This window comes from Pteropus alecto, unplaced genomic scaffold, assembly GCF_000325575.1.
Source record: "Pteropus alecto unplaced genomic scaffold, ASM32557v1 scaffold135, whole genome shotgun sequence".
Lineage (NCBI taxonomy): Eukaryota > Metazoa > Chordata > Mammalia > Chiroptera > Pteropodidae > Pteropus > Pteropus alecto.
Window position 1 is genome coordinate 5,373,579 of NW_006438076.1, and position 22,341 is coordinate 5,395,919.

At 44.9% G+C, this 22,341-nt stretch overlaps 1 protein-coding gene across 4 annotated transcripts in view; it reads left to right on the top strand.

Moving 5' to 3' along the window:
- LOC102892605 (protein HIRA) overlaps nt 1–22,341 on the top strand; it is a 79,981-nt gene continuing 57,640 nt past the window's right edge. Inside the window, exons 1-5 of one of the 4 annotated variants that reach the window (XM_006915244.2) lie at nt 1–103; nt 16,352–16,414; nt 18,114–18,224; nt 19,461–19,551; nt 20,826–20,920. In XM_006915244.2, the coding sequence (XP_006915306.1) occupies nt 67–103; nt 16,352–16,414; nt 18,114–18,224; nt 19,461–19,551; nt 20,826–20,920 (397 nt within the window). In that variant the 5' untranslated portion in view covers nt 1–66. Of the gene's footprint in view, nt 104–3,306; nt 3,530–16,351; nt 16,415–18,113; nt 18,225–18,299; nt 18,434–19,460; nt 19,552–20,825; nt 20,921–21,174; nt 21,243–22,341 lie in introns of those variants that run through there. The other 3 variants (XM_025049193.1, XM_015592020.2, XM_006915246.3) reach the window with 3 other exon arrangements.

Genomic DNA, 22,341 nt, shown 5'->3' on the forward strand with positions numbered 1-22,341 from the left:
GGCGGTGGCTCCATGGCCCGGGCGCGCTGAGGGACGCGGCTCTCGCCTCAGCCCGGCGGCCGAACAATGAAGCTCCTGAAGCCGACCTGGGTCAACCACAATGGTGAGTGAGCGCAGGGATCGGGGGAGGCTCAGTCGGAAGCAAGGTCGGGGTCTGGAGTCGGGTCGGAACCGCGCGCAGGCCCTGCCCGCCTCGCTCTCGACGCTCGGTGTCCGGTGCCAGAGCTGCGGGACCGGAGGGAACGGACTTTGTCCTCGGCGCGGGGAGACCAGCGAACCCGGGCACGTGCTCTTCTTGGCCGTAGCGAGGTATGCCTCCGCCCCCAGTACTTGGGCAGAGCCCTTGGCCGCCCACCCGTGGTTCGTGGAAGCGCCGCGGCCTGCCTCCAGGGAGCGGCCCTTGAGCGCGAGCCAGCTCCTGCCACTCGTCTGCATCAGCCAGGATGTGCTCAGATGGTCCAGTGTGTGTAACCGGGGTGCCATCCCCCTTGTGGCCTTTCAGTGGCGGGGTGAAGACCTGAAATTTTCACGTTTCTGCTCTGCTGTAGCGGCAGTTACCGCCCCTGCTGAGACCTTGATCTGGTGACAGTGCCCTCACTTGGGGGACTATGGCTCGGGGCTGAGGTCCCCCAGCCGAAGGAACCACGTTTATGCTGAGCTGGGGCATTAAGATGGCTTGGGTTGGTGCCCATAAGGCACAGGTGTGTTCTAGGAAGAGGGGCTTCCTTAGCTCTGCGGCAGTGGCCCCAAAGCACACCCTGGGTGAAGACTCTTCCAGTCCTCAGGTTGAGAACAGACTGGTATATAGAAGTCTGTGGCAACCAGCAGTTTTGTCATAGTTCTACCTTGTTGGCACAACTGCTGCAGGCATTAGTCCTAGCTCCCCAGAGGTGAGGGAGAGAGCACCCATTTTCTTCCTGACAGCAGTGAAGCCCAGGGAACGTTCCTCCAGCATAAGGCCTGTAGCCCTTATTCCAGCCAGCCTGTCTACTGATAGGCAAAGGGTCACCCTGATTCTGTCATGTACCTCATTTCTACTTTGCAGTGGAACTAGAAGGAGCTATAGTTTTCTTTTAGAGGGAGTGCATGCTTTTGCACCCTATGGGTGTACTTTTCAGTTTGAACCTCATCTTAGGTTGCTCTTTACTACTGCAGCTGAGCTGAACTGAATGTCTATGTTCTTCGGGTCAGAAATGCTCTCCCTTTCCATCCTCTTGTGTGACATCTTTCTAATTTTTCGGGGCCCAGGTGAGGTCACCTTTTCCTTTTGTTACCATTTCTCCTGAGTTACTCCACTAGATGTGCTCTGTCCCTATGGGTGTACTTTCCATATGCCCCTAGGGCAGAGACTGCCTCGTGTCCCTCTATTCCCTGCCACACTCAGCAGTGCCTTTCACATAAAGGGTGTATGATAAATGTTGGCTAAAACAGATAAAGCTGAGGTTTCTGTAATTTATGAAGACACCACTAGGTTTACTGTGCCTGAAAGCAAAAGCTGTGAACTTTAGTTTCATTTTTCCTGTGTTGATCTCCAAGAGCATTTCCTGATAGGTAGTATGCAGATCTTTCCCTGGAGAACTGGGCAATTATTCAGTAATTATAAATTATAGTGCTTATGAATCAGGAAAGGAAAATTTTCATTATGAACTAGTTTGCTGTGTAAGTGAAGATCTAAAAGAATTTTTATTTTAAAATAAAAATTTCGCTTAGATTAGTTTGTATAGTCAGTCTATCCTTCTCCAGTCTCTGGTCTACTTTCTGCCATATAATTTCTAACTTTATGATAAGTTCCTTTGTAGGACTGAAGTTTTGTTCTGTGTTAAGGATAAGAGACTTAAGCAATTTATCTAAGTACAAAACAAGCGAGAGTCTACAACCAGGCCAGCAGCCAAATGTCCCAGCGTGGCAGAGTGGACACAGCAGTAGGCCCTAGCCTCTTGTTGCTGCGGCCTCTCCACAGTTCTAGGATGGAACGTGATGAGATCTGCTCTGCCTTCTTCACAGTACAATTGTGATGTTTAGTTGGGAAGGTAGACACAAAAGTGCTCTCAAGACTATCAAGTGCTTTAGAAATCTAAGAGATAATAATAATAAGAATTGATACTTCAGCTGAATTTAACTTCTTTTAAACTTCTTCTCTGTTAAATTTCCTTTTTTAAAAAAATGTGAAAACCTCAAATGTTCAGAAGAACTGTCAGGGTAAATTACCACTAACCTGAAGGACATGAAATTGGTCTGGATCACTGCTGAGCTGTCCTTGAAAAACTGGTGAATAGTGAGAGCTGCTAGGGGTGGAAGATGCTTAGCCATAGGCTAGATTGGTGGGTAGTAGCCAGTAGAATCCTGCTTACTTTGGATTAAAACCCAAAAAGATCATGGTGCTTTGGGGAGTGCATCAATGTACTTTCTGGCTTCCTGACTCTGTATTCATGTCTCCTGATTTGTTATGTGGCTTGAACAAACTTTTTCTGGTATCTGAGAATCCAGAGAGGGAAGGAGCAGAGAGACCAGCAATTTCCCCATGGTGTTGGAAAGGGCAGCTAGAATAGGACAGGTTTAAGGCAAAGAGAAGTATATGTTGGGGTGTAGGCATTCTTTCAGTCTTTATTATCCTGGCCTATAATAGTGATAAGACCTTTCCCCTAAGATAAGGTTTCTCAGCTTCAGCACTGTTGATATTTTGGGCCATATAATTGTTATGGAGACCATCCTGTGTGTGGTGGGATGTTAGCCTCCCCAGCCTCTATCCATCAGATATTAGTAGCCCTCTACCACTCCCTGCCCTACACACACAGTTGTGACAACTAAAAATGTCTCCAGACATTGCCAATGTCCCCTGGTTGCCAGAATTACCCCCAATTGAAAATCACTGCTCTATGGTGATCAGTAAGTTAATAAATCTCGACATTGTCCTAGCATAGTGAAACGAGCCTTGAGCATGGGATCAGACTGGGATCAAGATGCCATTATTTATTAGCTGTAAATTCTTGGGCTTGTGACTCTTGGGCCTTGGCAAAGTTGAATAAATATAAAGATTCACCTCTATCATTTCACCTTGTACCCAGATATAAAAGATTGTCTTAAAATAATGTATATAGTAAAAGCTAATAATATTTATAATTTACGTAGAAGTTATGTGCCAGGCACTGTTCACACATGTGTTTTACTCTGTGTTCTTAGATACAGCATTCCTTATATATTTAATTTTATTTTAGGCTTGGCCAAAATAAGTTTCATTTCTGAGTTAGATTATGACCATATATTGGTCAGAAAGTGAAAGGGATAGGATTTTTGGTTGTAGAAAAATGTAGTTTGTATTTGTATCTTTAGAAAATTTCATTGAGATTCATGGTTCTTTTAGCCCCCAGGCCTTTGTTCCTAAGTGTTTTTTCTGGGATTCTCATGCCTGGGCAGACAGTGTTCATCCTCAGCTCTTCAGTGAAGCCCATTCAACCCGGAGAAACAGGACTGAAAGAACTCTCATCTGTCTTTGGCTTCTGGCTCACATTTTGACGGCAGTGTTGAAAAGGTGTTTGGCAAATTTTTAATGCTGGGATAATTTGTCAATTAATCACATTGCTTTATGATGTGTGTTTTCTCTCCTGTCCTGTGATTGCATTACTTTTTCCCCCTAACCTGTCTCATTCCAGAAAGGATTTTAAGATATCCTACTGAGACATATACTACCTCTGGATAAAAATAAGTCTAATTGAAGGGAAAATGTAAGCTGGATGATGCAATAATGAAGTCAGGACTGGGTATGGAAAAGCCCTGCACAGCTGCTGGAGGAGCACTGCAGACTTGTCTCTGAGAATAGGCTGGGAGGGATCCTAATGGTGACATTTTATGATCGCAGTGGTTGTTAAGGTAAACTTTGCAGTTGGCTCTAGATCAGGCATTCTCAAACAGGCCGATGTCTGGAGACAGTTTTGATTTTTATAACTGAGGAGTGTGGGAACTATTGGTATCTAGTGTGGAGAAGACAGGACTGCTGTTGGACACCCTACGGCACATAGGACATTCTCCCACAACAAAGAGTCATCTAGTCCAAAATGTCAGTAGTGCCGAGGTTGAGAAATCCGGCTGTAGTTAAGAACAACTTTATTGTTATTTGTCTTTTCATGTATTTGTCTCATCATTCTAACTAGATTGTAAGCTTCTTGGAGGAACAAGAGTTTTGCATTTTATTTTGGAGTCAGTCCTGTTCTTGAGTCTCCGTGCTCTCCTGCTTTACCAAATATGTGTCATGGAAGTTTCTTTTTGTCTCTTTTCTTAATCTGTCAAATGAAGCCAACAACACCTGCCTGACCTGCTACCTGTGAAGGCTCAGGAAATGTGAGCTCTTCACACTATCTCTCACTGACTTATGCCTGAAGGCAGTAGGTCATTTTAAGAAAATAACCAAGGTACATCTGAAGAGGATTCAGAAGAAAACTGGGTGGAATTTTTGCCTTGGATAATACACATGTGGATTATTCACTGATATATGCACCAAACATTGAACGCTTTTAGAGAGAAGCTCTGTGGGGATCAAAGGTACATAAGGCTATCCCTGTGTATGGAGTGCTGTGCAGTAGGTAGGAGAGAGGGACCTACAGACCACATTTTAGAATGCAGGGCAGAGGGAAACCAGCGCTATGTGAGTGAGCTCCTGTGGCCCCAAGGTTGAGGGTCTGGTTTGTGGTGTGCCCTTGGGTTGAGCCTTGACCACAGGAGGATTGTGATGGTGGAAAAGGCCCAACTACTGTAGGAGCATCAGGAGCAAAGGCCCAGGGAGGATTGAGAGCATTTAAGAGAAAACAGCATTTTGGGGCATGACTGAGCAGGTTAAGGGGGAGAATGGGAATGGGAGACTGAGCCTGAGCACCTTGTTAGAAGCTTTAACTTCCTTTTAGGAGTTTGGGGGAGGGTCACATTGAGGTTTCTGAGGAGGCTGGATATAACATCCAACCTGTGTCTCCAGAAGGCCCCTGGGGAGTTAAGAGGCAGTTCCCTGGGTTTTGGTGAGAGATGATGAGGGAGACAGGGAGGTCAGTGGTGGGGAGGTAAGAAGGAGCGGGGTAGGCACTGAAAACAGAGCAGAGATGGGTTACTGTGTGTAGATTTGGGTCACTCTCTGAGTTTCTTTAGTATGCTAGACAAAGTAAAGATGAGGGATAGGAAATGAGAGTTTCTTAAACATTTGTTTTTATCTAAGAAGTGCTTGAAAAGATGTTTTCACTTTGTGAGCAGAATCGCAGTTTACTGCTGGGCAGCATCTGACTTTGACCACTAAGGAGATCTGCTGCCATTGCACTGATCTTGGGTCCTTTTGGTGACCAGGAAGAAGGGTCTCTGTCTGCCTTGACCCCTCCTTTTCCCCAGAGATTGCTAGGCTATATCCTTCAAGGACTTACTTTCGGTGACCAAAAATTGATGCAAGCACATTTTATCATCGTGCCAAGATGAGCAAGCATCAATACCTAGAGAGGTGAGTGGGACCATTGGCAATGTCCACATTATTAAACAACAGAAAGGGAGAATCACAGATACTGTGGGCTGCCTGCTTCCTATTCCTTTCTAGCAGAATCCCTTTTTCCCCCTCCCCAGGTCTACCCTCTTTTGCAGGCCAAGCTGCAAGGGTCGTCTTGATAACCCAGCCCTAAGCTGATATCTGAGTGAGTGCCAGGGATTTGTTGGGGAACAGCCATTTGATGCCATTCTAGCCAATAAAACCGGGAGGGGATGTCTGCTGGGGACTTCTAGGGAATTGGGTAAGAAGGGATGCATGAGAGACCGTTTTCTCTTCTGCTAGACTTCACTAGATCTGCATATGGCAGCCAGCCTGTGGCCATGAGAATGAGGCTCACACTGAGGATGACAGGAGGGAAAGATGGAAGGATGTGGCTCCTGAAGCTGCTAAATTACTGCAGCCTAAAGCTGACCCATGTCAGGACTTGTTACCGTTGCCTGCTGGCTTACACAGGGGAGGGGTAGATACTTTACTAAAATTGGGGTTCTGCTAGAGACCTCCCCACTGAAATTAAGCTCTCAAAGGACAGAGGGTCTGTCTTTGCTCATGCTCTATTCCCAAAGCCTTTTTGACGTACACTGCAGTAGGCACTTAGTAAATGTCAAATGAGCATTGAATGTTGGAGGAAGGTTGATAGAAGGTGGCTGGTGGATCGGCAGCCCACAGTGTCTGCTACTCTTGGCTGGTAGAGTTGATTTGCTTCAGCAAACTTCCTATTCATCCTGGCTAGCTTTTCTCATAGATGAGACTTTCTAGTGGAATCCGCTGAGGATTCCAATGATGAGGGGAAGCATTCTGCCCAAGAGCTTACCCAAGGAGCTTATTTATATAATTGTGTCGTAGAGCTTTCCATTTTAGGAATGGGAGTAGATGAAATAAAACAGATAGCAAATGGTTTAGAACACCCCTGGAAAAAAGAAACCTTTTAGGTCAAAACTTATTGCTCTTAAAGCAATACCTGCCTTGATGCATTAACTAGCCTAGGACAGGCCAAGTCATAGAGAAGCTGCCTATGGTGAGGGACAGACGGAAGAGAAAGCAAGCCTCATTTGAGGGACAGAAATAGACCTTTGTAGGAACAGGCTCCTGGACTGCTGTGTATTCCAGCAGAAGGGTCCCACGCCTAGAGGCACTCAATAAATTTATCCATTCAACCAGTAATGAGTGCCAGTTGTGTCCTGGGAGTCAGCAGCTTGCTGGGATCTGTTGAGGAGCAAGCAATATGTGATGTATTCTAGGCAGTGAACCTGGGAGGGATATCCGCTAGGGGTCCTGTATAAGCAGAAAAGGAGACATAGGAGGGGAGTTTACTGGGGAGACAGACAGCAGACATCATAAACATGAGCAGTTACCTATGGGGGTCTCTGGAAATGAGATAGCCCTTCAGAGCTGTCCTGAATTGGGGTGAGGGGCCCAGGCCTTTATTATGCCATGTCCACAGTAATTAGGTGCAGGCTGTCCTGGGAAGGGGGCCTGACCTTGGTTGAAACAGTTCTTCCCCTGAGGGCAGGTCCCACCTGGAGAAGGATTCAGCTGGGAGCTCCCACAGCTGGGGGATTGTGCTTCATTCCTGGAGGGAGGGGACCTGGACAGGGTACTCATGGCATCCACCCATAGCAGACCTGATGGAGGTGAGGAAGGCAGCTACCTGAGGGAAGAACATTCCAGGCAGAGAGAACAGCCAGGACTTGTCTGGCAGATTTGAGGAATAGCAAGGATGTCTTATGATAGGAGTGAGACTGGAGCAACACAAGGGCAAGAGCACCAAATGGTGAGGCCAGAGAGAGAACAGTGTACTGACTGGGAGGACCTGATAGATTGTTAGGAGTCTTTGATTCTCAGTGCAATGGGAGCAGAGGAGTAACGTGGTCTGACTTGGGTCTTAGAGAGCTTCTTGGCTCTGCCTGGGAACGAGGCTGGGTGTTGGGGGCAAGGGAGACCCATTAAAAGGCTGTCACAATGATATAGGCAAGAAATGACCATGGTTTGGACCAGGGTGGTGATGAAGGTGATAGTGCTGGTGAGAAATGGTTGGATTCTGAGTGTGTGCGTGTGTGTGTATGTATATGTATGTGTGTAGTACACACATACATTACTTTTTAAGTATAACTTGCATAGAAAATGCACACACTTAAAGTGTACAATATGATGAATTTTGGCAAATACACTCTGTAACCTATTGCCCATTCAAAATGTGGAACATTGTGCCTCCCCAGAAAGTTTGAATTACAGATATATTGCGAAGGTAGAGTTGCCAGGGTAGAATGTGAGATGTGAGATAAAAGAGGGCTGAAGGGTGACTCCCATGCAAAGGGCAGAGTTGCTGTCCACTATGATCAGAAAGGAGCAGATGGAAAAAGAGCCTGGATTCTATTAGACAGGTGGGCCAAGTGAGGCCACTACACAGGGCCTTCTCCAAGCACTTATTTGATGAGAAGCCTCTCTGCCTTTTCTCTTTTGAAAACACTAGCACTCCATTTAGAGCTATTATTAAGGAAAAGAACAAATACCTTTAGTTTTGGCTGGTGATAATTGCCGTGTATAATTATACTAGGATACTTCTTATGGTGTATGTGTGGATATGGATAATTAAGTATTTTGTGATTTGATATTTTTAATTTGTAAAATTAAAATTATTTTTAGTATTTGAATAGTAATACCTATTCAATTTAGGACAAGTTAGAAAATGCTAAAAGGAAAACACATTGTTAAAACTTCTCTTTCAGAGCATTTGGAAAAAAAATAACTGGGTGACTTGGGGCTTTTTAAAAAGATGTGTTATTTAGCGTAAATGATACATAAAAAAAAGTATCTGAATTTTTTAAGCCTCTAGCCCAATATCTGATACCATAGCAAATCCAGTGTTTTTATTTTGTAGCCTCCTTTCAGACCTTGGATTGCACATGTAACCGGAATAGTTAAGATGTTGCTGTGCATTTTCCATTTAATATTGTAGGTTTTTTTTAAATTTTAAATTGAGGTGTAATTGACATATAATAATAGTTATGTTAGTTTCAGATGTATAACACAATGATTCAATATTTGTATATATTGCGAAGTAATCACCACAATGTCTAGTTAACATCTGTCACCAAACATAGTTACAGAATTTTTTTTTCTAGTGATGAGAATGTTTAAGATTTACTCTCTAAGGAACTTGCAATATGCAACATAGTATTAACTATGGTATTATTTTCTTAACTGTGGTTATTGTTAAGATTCCCCCCACACTCCACCCCATGAGAATGTTGTTCTTAATTGCTCTTAATTTTCTAATGGAACTGGTTGGAACAGATGATTATATTTTTAGAAATCCATTTTTGCAGATAACGTCTAAGGAATGTCTCTGTTCTGCGAAATTAGAGGCAAAAAAGTATGAAGAAACAGAGACTGTTACCAAACTTTCTTGATTGTATGTTGGCAAATGCTGCAGGAGAAGTGATTAAGGTCTATAAATAATATACCTCACTTTCTTCTACTTTAGTTTGTGGAGGGAAAAACAGTTGCATGATTGCTTCAATTTCCTGTGTTATGTTTTGAACCTCTCAAGACATCTAACCTATTAGATGTCATTGTGGTCTTCCTTACTTAAGACTGGAGAAGTTTTTGTGGTTGAAAGCAGTAGAGATAATAGCAGCAGATGGCTCTGTGAGGTGGTTGACGACATCTGTGTCCCTACCTCAGGAGATGAGCCTACCTTTCAAAGACTGGGATGTTAGTGACACTGTGAAGGTATATTTGAATTTCAGGCCTCTGCCATGGGCTTTCTCAAACCATTAACAACAGTAACAACTCCCCAGATCACTCATCCCCCAGTCCCTGGCAACTACCATTCTACTTTGTCTCTATGAATTTGACTATAGAGACCTCATATAAGTGGAATCATACCGTATTTGTGCTTTTGTGACTGCCTTATGTCAATTAGCATAATGTCTTTAAGAATCATCCATATTAGGGCATATGTCAGAATTTATTTTACTTTTTAAGGCTGAATAATATTTCATCGTATGGATATAACACAAATTTCTTATTCATTTATCCATGAATGGACACTTGGGTTGCTCCTACCCCTTAGTTATTCTGAGTAATGCTGCTATGAACATGGGTGTACAAGTATCTTTTTGAGACCCTCCTTTCAATTCTTTTGGATACATACACAGAAGTAGAATTGCTAGATCATAGGTAATTCTAGTTTTGATTTTTTGAGGAACCACTGTTTTCCATAGTGGCTGTGCTATTTTATGTACCTACTAGCAGTAGACTAGTGTTCCAATTTCTGTGCATCCCACCAGTACTTATTATTTATTTATTTTGATTGTACCTATCCTAATGGGTGTGAGGTGATATCTCAGTCTGGTTTCGACTTGCATTTCCTTGATAGTTAATGATTTTGAACATGTTTTCATATGCTTGTTGGACATTTGTGTATTTTCTTTGGAGAAATGTCTATTCAAGTCCTTTGCACATTTTTTAAATTGAATTTTTTTTTTGTCATTGAGTTTCAGGAGTTTTTTGTATATTCTGGACGTTAATCTCTTATCAGATATGTGATCTGCTAATATTTTCTCCCATTCTTTGGATTGCCTTTTTATTCTGTTTCAGTGTCCTTTGAAGGACAGAAGTTCTTAATTTTTAGTAAGTCTAGTTCGTCCATTTTTTCTCTTAATGCCTCTGCCTTTGGTATCATATCTAAGGAATCTTTGCAAAATCCAATGCTGTGAAACTTTTTTGCTGTGTTTTCTTCTACAAGTTTTATAGTGTTAGGTTTTACATTGATCCATTTTGAGTTAATTTTTATATATGGTGTTAGGTAAGGGTCCAGCTTTATTCCTCTGCATGTGGATATTGTTTTCCCAGCACCATTTGTTGAAGTAACTATCTTGATGGTCTTGTTACCTTTGTGAAAATCATTTGACCACATATGCAAGGATTTATTTCTGGGCTCTGTATTCTACTGAATTGGTCTGTATGTCTGTCTTCACGTTAGGAACACACTGATTACTGTAGCTGTATAGGAAGTTTTGAAATCAGGAAGTGTGAAACCTCCAGTTTTGTTCTTTTTCAAGATTCTTTTGGCTCTCTGGGGTCCCTTGAGATTCTATATGAATTTTAGGATGGGTTTTTCAATTTCTTCAATCAGTATTATTGCAGTTTTGATAGGGATTATATTAAATCTGTAGAGCTTTGGGTATTACTAACATCTTAACTATGTTAAGTCTTCAATTTCATGAACACAGGATGTCTTTTCTGAGTAATTTTTCTTTTTGATTCTATTTTAAGTGGAATTGTTTTTTTAATTTCTTTTATGGATTTTTCACTATTAATGTGTAGGCTTCCATTCCATCGGGACTTGTTCACAGACGTTCCAGTCCGATCTGCCCAGAGAGCTATCGAGTATAAAGGTTCAGAGATAAGAGCTCAAACCAAAGGTCCTCAGGTCATTGAGATGGCCGGCTACTCTTGTTTGCCCTCTCTCTTCTTCTCTCTAGCCAGTGCTCTCTACTCAGAGTTTAACTTCCACATTTGGGCCTCCTCCGGGAATCTTTCCCCTGATGTGAGGCAGGATTACATCTGACCACACCCCATCAAAACCCAGCTTCCATACCTTTCTCTTTTTTCCTGCTAGATGGAGAGCATTTATACTGTAGTCATCAGATTGGCAACCCCCATACAGAAGACAGTGGCCAAGTGTAATGGCTCTGTGGAGAGAGTCACAGTGGGGTACTATGTGTGGACTAAGGTGGGGTCCAGGAGGGTATCCGGGAGGGGTGACCTGGAGACAGAGCCCCAAGGGAAATGGGCTGTCATGGGTGTGCAGGGAGAGTGCGCTGGCCACGGTCATTCAGTGGATATGAGACTGCCTGGCAGCTCTAGGGGACAGGGAGTGTGTTAGTTTATCTTTTGTCTCTGTCTTTGTACAAAGAAAGGTCAAACGTGGAAGGGAGTTGGGAGCTCATCTTCATCTTCGTATTATGCTATGCCACAGGAAAAGTTCTCTAATTGGTCAAGCCATAAGATCCTTTTCCTTAGCTCTACCTCAAAGATCCCTTTAGAAAAAGAGTTCTGTTCCTGCATGTGGGCCACTGTTTTCCTTGGGACTGAAAGGTATAGTGCTGTAAGAAGGTAAGGAGCCAGCCACCATGCCGGTGGCTTTGTGTAGGTCCTCTACTATATTTCATCTAATCGATGGTACATCACTAGGAAAGTTACATTGTGGCAGTTATACACCAGTCACATCTTCCACCAAGGTGTTTCCTGATCTCAGAAATGTTCACATGTGAAATGCATGCATTTTAGAAGCAATGTGACACAGTATCTTAACCTGTTTCATAAGGTGCTCCTCAGGGTGAATTTTGCAAATAAGGAAATTGGTGTTCAGAGAGATTAATACTTTACTCAAGGCTGCGTAGCAGGGCTGAGGATTCAACAGCCCAGGGGCATTTAATGCTAAAACTCAGGCCTGTTCCCAGTCCTCATCTCTGCCTTCCCCTGGAGCCTGGAGACTCACTTCAGCTTAAAAATTCCCTTCCAGCCTTAACAGCTAAAGCTCGTGTTCCACATAGCAGTGTGGAACCAAAATGCAAATCTGACCTTGGCATTCCTCTGCTTTGGAGGTAGCCGTAGAGAAAGAGCTGCACTTAATGGTTTCTTGTCCCTTGCCCTAGCCTTCCTGTCTGTCCAGCCTCCTCTCTCTCATTTGTGACCTGAGCTCTACTCTACAGCTGCATGCCAGGCTCATTCTTGAGTCTGTGCCCTGTCCCTTCTACCTGAAATTTTCCTCCCCCATCCTTCTGGCTGACTCATCCTCCTCTGCAGAAAGCCCCACCCCAGGCTGAGTTAGGTGGCTTTTTACCTGTGTAGACAGTTGTCCTTGTGCCATTGAGGTTCATATTACTGTCTGCATTCTGGAGCTTCCTGAGGGCAGGACTGAGCTTTCTATCTTTATTTTCTCATTAGCCCAATATCAGGCTCACAGTAGATATCCACAAAGGTGGATGATTGAGAAAATGTCTTGTTGATGCTGTGAGTGGATGTAGTGGCAAGGACTTGGGCTGTACTTGGTACTTGTGCAGCTAACTAAGCCCTTCCTCCCAGCCCGACTCAGCTGTATGTGTTCTTGGGGAGTCAGGCTGGCCTCTGACTTGCAGGTAAGTGATTTTGATGTGCTTCTTGAGGGGACATATAATACATTGTCTCACAGACTTAAGGAACCAGGGCTAGGTAGATGGTCCTTCCTGATGTTTTACTCAAGACTAATGCTGAGTCACCTAGAACTTTTTTTGGTTAAATTGACAAATGCCCAGTTTAGGTTGGCTTAAACAGAAAAGTGAATGAATTGGCGTTTTGGGTTATCTCTTGTTTAACAAACTACCCCAACACTTGCTGGCTAAAAACAATAACCATTTTATTGTTTGTTTGTAATTCTTCAACTTGGCAGGGCTCAGCAGGGATAGCTCATTTCAGCTCCACTGAAATCTGCTGGAAGGGCTCAAGCAGCTTGGGGCTAGAACAGTCCGCCTTGGGTCGTGTGTTGGGTCCTTGATTCTCACTGTTATCTGGGTTCTTTGATCTTCTCCATGTGGCCAGCTTGGACCTCCTCTCAGCATGTGGTGTCAGGATAGTTGAACTTTTTATATGGCAACTGGCTTTCTCCAGAGGGCCAATGTTGAACTGCTGGACCTTCTTTAGGCTTAAACCTGGAATTGGAACAGTATTGCTTCTGTCAAAACGGGTCTGTTAAAACGAGTCACAGGGCTAGCCCAAGTTCAAGGGAAGGGAAGCACATGGTTTCATGGGACTGAGGTGTCCAGGATGATGCTTAGCATAGCAAGTCCAGGGGCCCAAACCAGGTTATCGGGACCCAGTGCATGTGTGTGCACGCTCTCTCATTCTGCCTCTTGATTCCTTATATGCTTTTCATCTGTAGGCTTTGCATCACTTCCTTCCAGGCAGTGTGATCCTGACACAGCAGCTCCAGGCATACCCACTCCTAGCTTCACCTGGAGGGGCAGCACACCACAGGTTTTAATGCCTTGGGCTCTGGAGCCAGATACCTGGGCTCTACCAGGCAGCTCTGTGGCCTCGGGCAACTTTTTTTAACCTCTCTGTGTGCTTCACTTTTCCCCTCATGGTAAAATGAGGATTTCAGAAGTGTTTACCTCAGAGGGCCACATGAGATTTAGAGAGTGTTCTGGGCTTCCTGCAGGGTTTGAGAGCCATGTTAGATGCTCAAGAGTATGTCATGGGCTGGGAAGGAGAGGGTCTGGCCACGGAAAGGCAGAGCTCCATAGCATATACCTCAGCATGGCTCTGGCTCTCCTGGATGGTACAACTGGCTAGCTCCTCCGTGGGCTGGCCTGCTGCAGCTGGCCCGGGAGGCCTCAAGTGGAGACGGCAGTGCTGATGGGGTCAAGGCTCCCCCACCGCTGTGCTCATTATACTTGGAGATACCTGCTTTGCTGAATTCCACGGTGTTCTTAGTGGTGCTAATTGGTCACTGTCCTCTGGTATCTGGCAGGACTCCAAGCCTCAGTCTCAGCACTAGGTGCCATTCCTCACAGCCTTTGGAGCAACGCTGTCCCGAAGGACAGCCCTAGTTGTCCTTTCTTGTTTCTTGAGGCTGTCCTTATGGCTAGATGGGCAAGAAACCCACCTTTTCCCAACTGTGTCCCTCCCAGACCCCCAGCCTATGGGAAAGTGTGGCACATTCTCAGTGGCAGCATGTGGAACTCTATGGCTTATTACACATGGAGCCACCAGGCCCAGGAAGAGCTTGGGCATGCCAGCATGGGCCTGAGCGCACAGGCAAGAAAGCACCAGTTGGAGCACTTCTAGTCCTCACCTATGTTCTTAGGACCTGCCTTCTTTTAGACCACTCTGTATAGTTTTCTGGAGTTTTTTTTCTGAAAGATTAAGGTAGCAGTGATCAGGGTCTGCCCTGTCCGTGCTATGGGAGAAGAATAACTTGAAGGCTCTTTCCTCAGGCCTCTGTGAGATCACTCCACTGCTGGGTCTGGTTCCTTCAGAGCTATATAGGGTGCTGAGCTGTGTTGAGGCTTGTCCTGTGAACACTTGGAATGAAAGCTCAGAGTGGATGAGGGCTGAATTTCCTGTGTTTATGACACCTTTGAGCACACTGCAGTACCCCAGGAAGGCAGTCAGCCACTGCTTGGCTGAACTTGACCTGTCACTATAGAACTCTGGCTCTTGGGTATGGACTTGGAAGTGACTGAGGGGCTTGGAGACCAGGCTGGAGCTGCCAGCAAGGCAGGGGCCTCTTGTGGTAGCCTTTGTTGTTTTGGAATTCAGTGAATACTGGAGATGAAAAAACATGTGGTATGATTTTCAAGCTTTCCTAGATTTCTGCTTGCTCCCTGAGAAAAAATAGAGTGTTTGCATTTGGCTCACCTGCTTGCTAGTGGTCTTGCACAGCTGTTTCCCTGACCACCATGTAATGACCAATAAAAAGGGGAGTGTATTTCTCCTTGTCTTATGGAAGCTCATGCTTGATTTGATTGTAAGGGTGTGGCTCTCCAGAAGAAGGTAAGGGGAGCTTGGTGCTGCCTTGGTCTCATAGTGGCCATTGCCTTTTGAGTACCAGCATTTGATTTTCCACACTTAGATGAGAGCCCTGGCAAGACTTTCAGCTCTTAAGCAGCCACTGCTCACCCTATACCCTGCCTGCATGTGCCACCATGCCGTTCTAGAGCTGTTAACTTTCAGAGTGTCCATGCTACCTCTCCTTGAGTGACAGAGATAGAACATCCTTGATTAAGAAACTCCTTAGCAACAGCCCCTTGTCTGTATCAGCAATTGCTGATGCTCAGTTCATTGTCCATGCATCTAATTTGTCACTGAACAAATATTACTGAGCTACCATTCACCAGGCCTGTGTTAGAAGCTGAGGATGTGGTGATGAATTTGATAGCAATTGATGTGCCACTCCAAGCCTGGAAGCAGACCAGGGAGCTGGACAAATGCCTTCTGGGCACAGGCCCCAGGATTACTTTCACAGTCTGCTGGATTTTGAGTTCTTATGGTACCTTCGCTAGTCTGGTCCATCCAGCTAGCCATTTAGCTTCATGGGCTCCTGGTATGGGCTGAGGCCTTTACTGAGTGAGCCTTGTGGAGACTCTCAAGAGCTAGTAGCCACAGCCTTTTCCCCTGGAAGGACTGAACATCCAGTTAATCATAGGACACATATCGTGGAGGACGGTCGGCAAAAGAAGATGCCAAGAAGGCTGACTCTCCATGGACTTTGATGCAGCACAAATGTATGGGGGCACTTTTTGGAAGCAGAAGTGTGACAAGGGAAGCAGTGTGTTGCAGCCAGCCACTGGCCCTACCTAGCTCTCACATAGCCAGGCAAAAACGCCAAGGCATGCTCCCTGTGCCTAGGCTGCCAGCCAAGTGTAGATCTGTGGGATGGGGAGATGGTTGGAGGTATAGCCCCTGTGACTCAGACTGTTGTCATGAATAGCTTGTAGACTTTACAAATATACATCCCCAGAAGGTGTTGTGTTCTTGTCCAGTGGACTTCTGTATGAATGCTCAGGTGACCTGTGAGCTCAGTCATTTTAGTGGCAATGCTTTGTCCCACTTTTAGACTTTCAGCTATTTAATGTCACTTGGAGAGTCTTCCAGGAGTTTAGACTTTAAAAGTTAGATCACTCTACCCTTACAGGTAATTTATTGATAGCATACTGTTTTTTCATGAGATCAATGATTAGGGATATTACTTGAATAACCAATATTTTACAAGTTTGAATCTGTTGCTATTCTTTAATGAATAAAAGCCAAAACAGATGTTGTGTATTTTTTTGTTGTTGTTGTTTCTAGGCAAGCCAATTTTTTCAGTTGATATTCACCCTGACGGGACCAAGTTCGCAACTGGAGGACAAGGTATGTTCATGGAGTAACAGAGGGAAATACTCACAGCCCTGCCACCTTGCTCTGCTTCTCTTGGTTGCCCATTGAACTGTAGAGAGAATACTTACTTGCTCGTTTTCAGTATGAATATGACTCAGTTTAAGTCTAAACAGGCTACATCAAAATTTTTTTTGGCTCTAGTATGTTCTCAATAGATATTTTGGTAGCAGGTTTAACTTTCGAATTCTTATTTATTGAGTTAATATTAAAATCAATTTGCATGCCCAAACCCAAGCTTATTGAGCATGGAGAGTGGCAGGTGGTCCCGTGGACAGAGCCCCAACCCTAGAGGCAAGGGGGTCTGGGTCCTTGTTTTGTCCCTGGCAGCATTTTCTCATCTGAAAAGGGAGAGAAGATGGTTAACCTATGGAGTAAGTTGTGTAGTTTTTAGATCCATGTTCTGGGTTCAAAGTAATTCATCTGGGTTAGAGGGCAAGTATAGATGTGCACACTTATTTGAAAATATGGTCCATGGTATCATCACTGTGCTCCATCCAGTGCCTGCTGCACTGTTTGGAAGGACAAAATCATATTTGAGGCGAGGACACCAAGATGCATATATAATCACACAAGGTAACATTTCCCCAGAGCCCAGTTCCTCGCAGCTTCACCCCAGATCAGGGTCTCCCTGTTGCTGAAGCCTTCTTGGGCAGCACCTGGAGAGTGCCAGGTGCTGCAGGACGGGTTGTCTGTGGACTTCCTGCTGCAGGGGCATGTAGAGAAACCTTGATCTTCCAGCGTGCTTCAGGTCACACCCGAGAGGTGCCTACAGGCATTACCTTGGACTGCTGGACTTAACTGGGGAGACAAGGTTTTCTCTTCATCCACAAGAAGAGGCACACCTTCTTGACCAACTCGGCTAAGTAGACTCTAAGAGAGCTGATTAGGAAATATTTTTACATGTTGGCCAAGAGGCAATTGCAAGCATACCCTATGGTAATTTTGACATGTCCATTTCCAGGTGTTTATTGGTTTTGCCCTTCTATAACAGGAAGTTAAATGAGGGGCTGGACTTTTGTTAGTTATCAGTAATGGAAATATTAGAAAGAAAAATCATTACTAAAATGCATAGATAAATTTTTTAGCCCAGTACTACATCAGCTTATGACCACGGGAACCCTAAATGCCCTTTTTTGGCTGATCTCCCATCTGTAGAGGATGGCAAAGGGCAGGTAAAAAAGTAATGAACCTTTGGGTCTCAAAGCATTCATTCAGTTGTGGGAGTAGTCGTGGACTCTAGGCAGCACCAGGAAAGGGAGGGAGGGACTATGCTATTCTTATTTGCTAGGGTGCCCATGCATAGACAGGAAAGGGTGCTGGGAAGGCTTTTCTAGCCTCTTCATTTCTAGATGAGGAGTCTGGGTCCTTGGCAGGAATGAGGACCTTCTAGGGGCCCCTGGTGGATCTGTGTTAGAGGCCAGACCGGAATTTGATTTCCTCCTGATTCTAGTCTGAGTTCTTTTCATGAAGTCATGTTGGCCTCGGCATACTACTAAATCAACACTCTTTTTCGTCCCCATCAGCACTTGTTTTTCTTTGTCTTTTTTGTAACTTATATTAGTAATTCAAATTCAGCCTCCTCCAGTGATATATGAAAGCTAAAAGAGGACTGTGTCTTATAGTTAATAGTCTACTCCTTGCACATTGAGTTATTTCTGCTCCTTCATTCCAGGACAGGATTCTGGGAAGGTTGTGATCTGGAATATGTCTCCAGTCCTCCAGGAGGATGACGAGAAGGATGAAAATATTCCCAAGATGCTTTGCCAGATGGACAATCACTTAGGTATTACAGAGTGGCCCTTTGCAGGCTTTGCGTGTTGGCAGAGTGCCCAAGGTTAGCACATGTGTTTGTAATTAGAAAGATAAGGCCCCGTGCGGCGGTAACTCCCCTCGGCCTGCTGTCTGAAGGCACAGATGTTGGCTGCACACCTGGGTGAGTTATTCAGCAGAAGACTCGGCCCGCCCACAGAACCATCTTTGGACAGTCTGCAGGTACCTCTGGTGATTTCCTGCTCATGAGTCGTTACTGCCTGATTCCATGGGGCTTTGGGGCCAGCGACCTGGAAGCAGTAGGGTTCTGGGGAAGGGTGCATAAAAGACAACTCACGAAATGTCTTAGATTACCATTGTGTCACTCTAAGGCCCTCTTCCAGGACCCTTTTGGCCACTGGACAGTGTTGTGGTTTCCTTTTCTGCCTTAGTGCCTTAGTTTCCTGCCCCTGAGCATCAGAGTGACTGTACCTGGCTCTGGTTTCCAACCTAGCTGCCTTCCCTGAGATGCTCCATTAACAGTTAACGTCCCCTTCCTTTGCTCTGTGTTCTTATTCTCCCAACATGCTTCTCAGCATCCTCCAACCTGGAGCGCAAGTCACTCACAGGCTGTGTGTGTGTGTGCCACAACTTGGATAGTGTCCCTCATATTGCAGGGCTCCCAAAGGCCCAGCTGTGAGTGTTCCCAGAGGCTCTAGCCTATCGGAGGCCAGGGGGAATTTCTTTTGGTTTCAGTTATGAGTGCAGGATCAATCAACCTGCAGTGCCAACTAGTTTGGAAAATCCTAATTTAAAAGGGACAGATATTGGTGAAGTCAGAGTTTCATGCTCTAACAAGCTGTCTCCTGAAAGTTCTGGAAAAGGCATCTTGGCCGTTTAGCACATGTCTTCATTTCAAGAATTATCCCTACTCAGAAAGAAATCTCATTATTAGATAGCCCTTTTGAAATAAGGAGATTTAGGTATTTATCAGTTTTCATGGAAATAAGCCTCCTCCTACTGACAGTTTCATTTAGCATTAACACTTCTTAGCTTATATAGCTTTTCCCCCTCCATATTCTGTTCTGATAATTTGTTACTACAGCACAAGTAGGTTAGTACCTGAACTGAAGTGTTCTTCTGGGGCTCTCACACAGTAGATGCCTTGAATAGATTAGATAGATTTTATAAACCCTTTGCATCTTGCCAGACTCTGCATAAAGCAAATGGACTATTGGATTTTCATCACCCTATTTTTTTTTCTTCCCAGCATGTGTGAACTGTGTGCGGTGGTCAAACAGTGGGATGTATTTAGCTTCTGGGGGAGATGACAAACTGATTATGGTGTGGAAGCGGGCTACGTAAGCATCATTTTCCTTTCTTCACATTTATTTTTAGAAGCTTCTTTGCTGGTGTTTATCATAGTCACTTTCCCTGCCCTGGCACTGAAGGCCCCAGAGTCCTGACTTCATAAGGAGCAGGAAGCACATGTAGGCCAGGAGCAGCTGGGGCCTGACCAGGGAGTTAGCAGGCCACCCACCTGCCTGGTAACCTGCTCAGCTGCCCCTCCCAGCACTGCAGGGTTTCCACTTGAAAAGGAAGGGCAGATCCCTTCCAATGCTGACATTAGGAGCTTCGTTTGTTTTATTCTTCAAATGAAAATTTCCAGCGTACTAAGTGGTTAAAAGTCAAGGTGCTTTGATGGAATCTGGGGCAGGGGATTTAGAGTCCCCCCTTGAAAGCCTCTGTTCTGCACCAGCAATGAACTAACGATCACCTGGAAAACTTTTTCTTTACTCCTAGGCAGTCTCTCAGGGTAGGTTATGGGACTCATCCATAATCAGCTTCCCAGGTGACTCTGGGGCCAGTCAAACTTGGGTCTCAGACCTACCCCACTGCTCAGCCAGAGTGGCCCTATGGCCGTGGCTTCAAGAGTAGAGACAAGCTCTCTCCGAAGAGTTCTACTGAGTGAAGGCTGTTAACAGAGGCTCTGCACGTCATCAGTGTCAGCACCGCCTCCATAGGAACCCATGTGACAGCTTGAGTGGCAGTAGTAGTACCCATGGTTGGAGTGCTTTCTCAGGTGTTAAGGCAGAGGCATTTTATTCATTATAAGAGGGTTTAACAAATACTATTGATTTTGCTGCTTTAGCTAACAAATGACATATTTAGTATGTTATATGGAAAACTGAAAAAATATGAAAGAAAAAAAGTCACAATTCCACCACCTAAAGAAAGCCATGGTTAATATTTTGGTATTTTTCACGTGTGTCCTTCTGATCCACTTTCCATGCATTGTCAATAGCTATGTTACTTGTAATTTTTTCATCACATAGTGGTATCATGTTGTATATGCTATCTTGTGGTCTGCTTCTTTCACTTAATTATAGATTGTGAACATTTTCCCATGCAGTAGATAGTCTTTTACCATAAGTATTATGATGGCTGTGTAGTATTTCATCAAGCGTGTGGATCGTAATTTACTTAATCAACTCTTGTTCGACAATTTGGTGCTTTCCAGCCATTGTCTGTTTCTGCTTTTTTTGTCTGCCATGATAAGCTGTGCCGCAGTGAGCATATCTGTGCAGTGCCCAGAGCATTCCTGGAGTGCCTTTCTGACTGGTTTTTCACACAGGTACATCGGCCCCAGCACTGTGTTCGGCTCCAGTGGTAAGCTTGCCAACGTGGAGCAGTGGCGATGTGTCTCCATCCTCCGGAGTCACTCAGGCGGTGAGTGGGACTGCCTGTTGGGGTGGGCGGCCCCAGCAGCTGTCTGAGACCAGCAGCAGCACTTCCATGGCCCCTGTGGACCTTTTGGTCCTTATAGCAGCCCTGTGTCTGGGTCATCCCTCCCCATCACCATCAGTCACACCCTACCTGTCCCTTAAGGTCTGTGCAGTTACCATCCCCACTGCCTGCCTCCAGCTGCATTCAGTGTCCCCACTCCTGCCCTCATGGGGTATATGTTTATATCTTTAATGTAGAACTCCCACGTTCTGCTGTTTATCCTGGTGAACTGAATCACTACCTTCATCAGTGGATCACTAAGTCCGTAAGCACACTTTATTTATTCCACAGAAACCAGCACACAGGGGCCCAGTGAAAAGTTTTTACTTGACCTTGGGTATATTTTCAAAGTGTTGTAAATAGAATCGGAATGGAAGAAGACACATTTTACAGATTTGGACTGCAGAGGAGGAAGGTCAGTCAGCTGATAGCAGTCTAAAGCCTTGTGCTGTATGTTTGATTTGGTGTCAGGGGTAACAGAGAAAAGCCTGTGGTCTAGCCCAGGAATGGCCTGAAGGGTTTCCCAGAGAGGGGGACAGCAGAAGTGAGAAAGGCTTGGTGTGAATGGTGAGTTGGTAGCATTTCACCATTATTGGATCTTTACATACAAGGCAGGGAGCAGCACGTATTCGGACTGTGCGTGCAGGGACTAGGTCATAGAAGGCTCATGCTCCCTGTTAATGAGGCTTTCCTTTATCTTAGAAGGGACAGGGCACCATTAAAAGCTTTGAAGCACAAGAGGGAGATCATTCTGACAGCTATGGGGAAAAGAAATTTGTTTCAGTGGTTCAGATGAAAACTTCAAAGGCCTGAACTAGGCCTGTGATAATTGTCATAGAGAGGAGGAGACTGATTTGGGGAAATTCTTTGGGTAGAGCAAGGAGAAAGATGAGGGAGATTTTTAACTGGGTGCCTGGATAGCTGGTGGTGTCCTCTACTGAGACAATAAGGGCAGTAGGCCTATGGGGATGGACCCTAATTCAGCGTAGAATGTTTGAAGGGGTTGGGGAGAGTCTGTCAAGAGACTTGGAGTTGAGCCTAGAGCTCTAGGAAAAGATGGGGCAGGAGTGAGTGGTTTGGGAGGCATCAGCTGTAATCCATTGGAAGTATGCTCAGCAAATACTCTGCAGAGACCGAGGTGAACAAACCCACCTCTTGGTGACCAGATTTATTCCACTCTTGTGAAAGCTGAGAGTAGTGTTGTGTTATTGCTGATAATAGTAAAAATGAGTAATTCACTCTTGCTTCTTTACAGCTGCTCACAGTGGAATCTAGTTTGGCTTCGGGAACTTTGGTGTGGTGTCTGTTAGGGTGTTCAAGCATGGGGTAGAGCCTCAATCGGGACTTTTATGGGGCCCCTCACC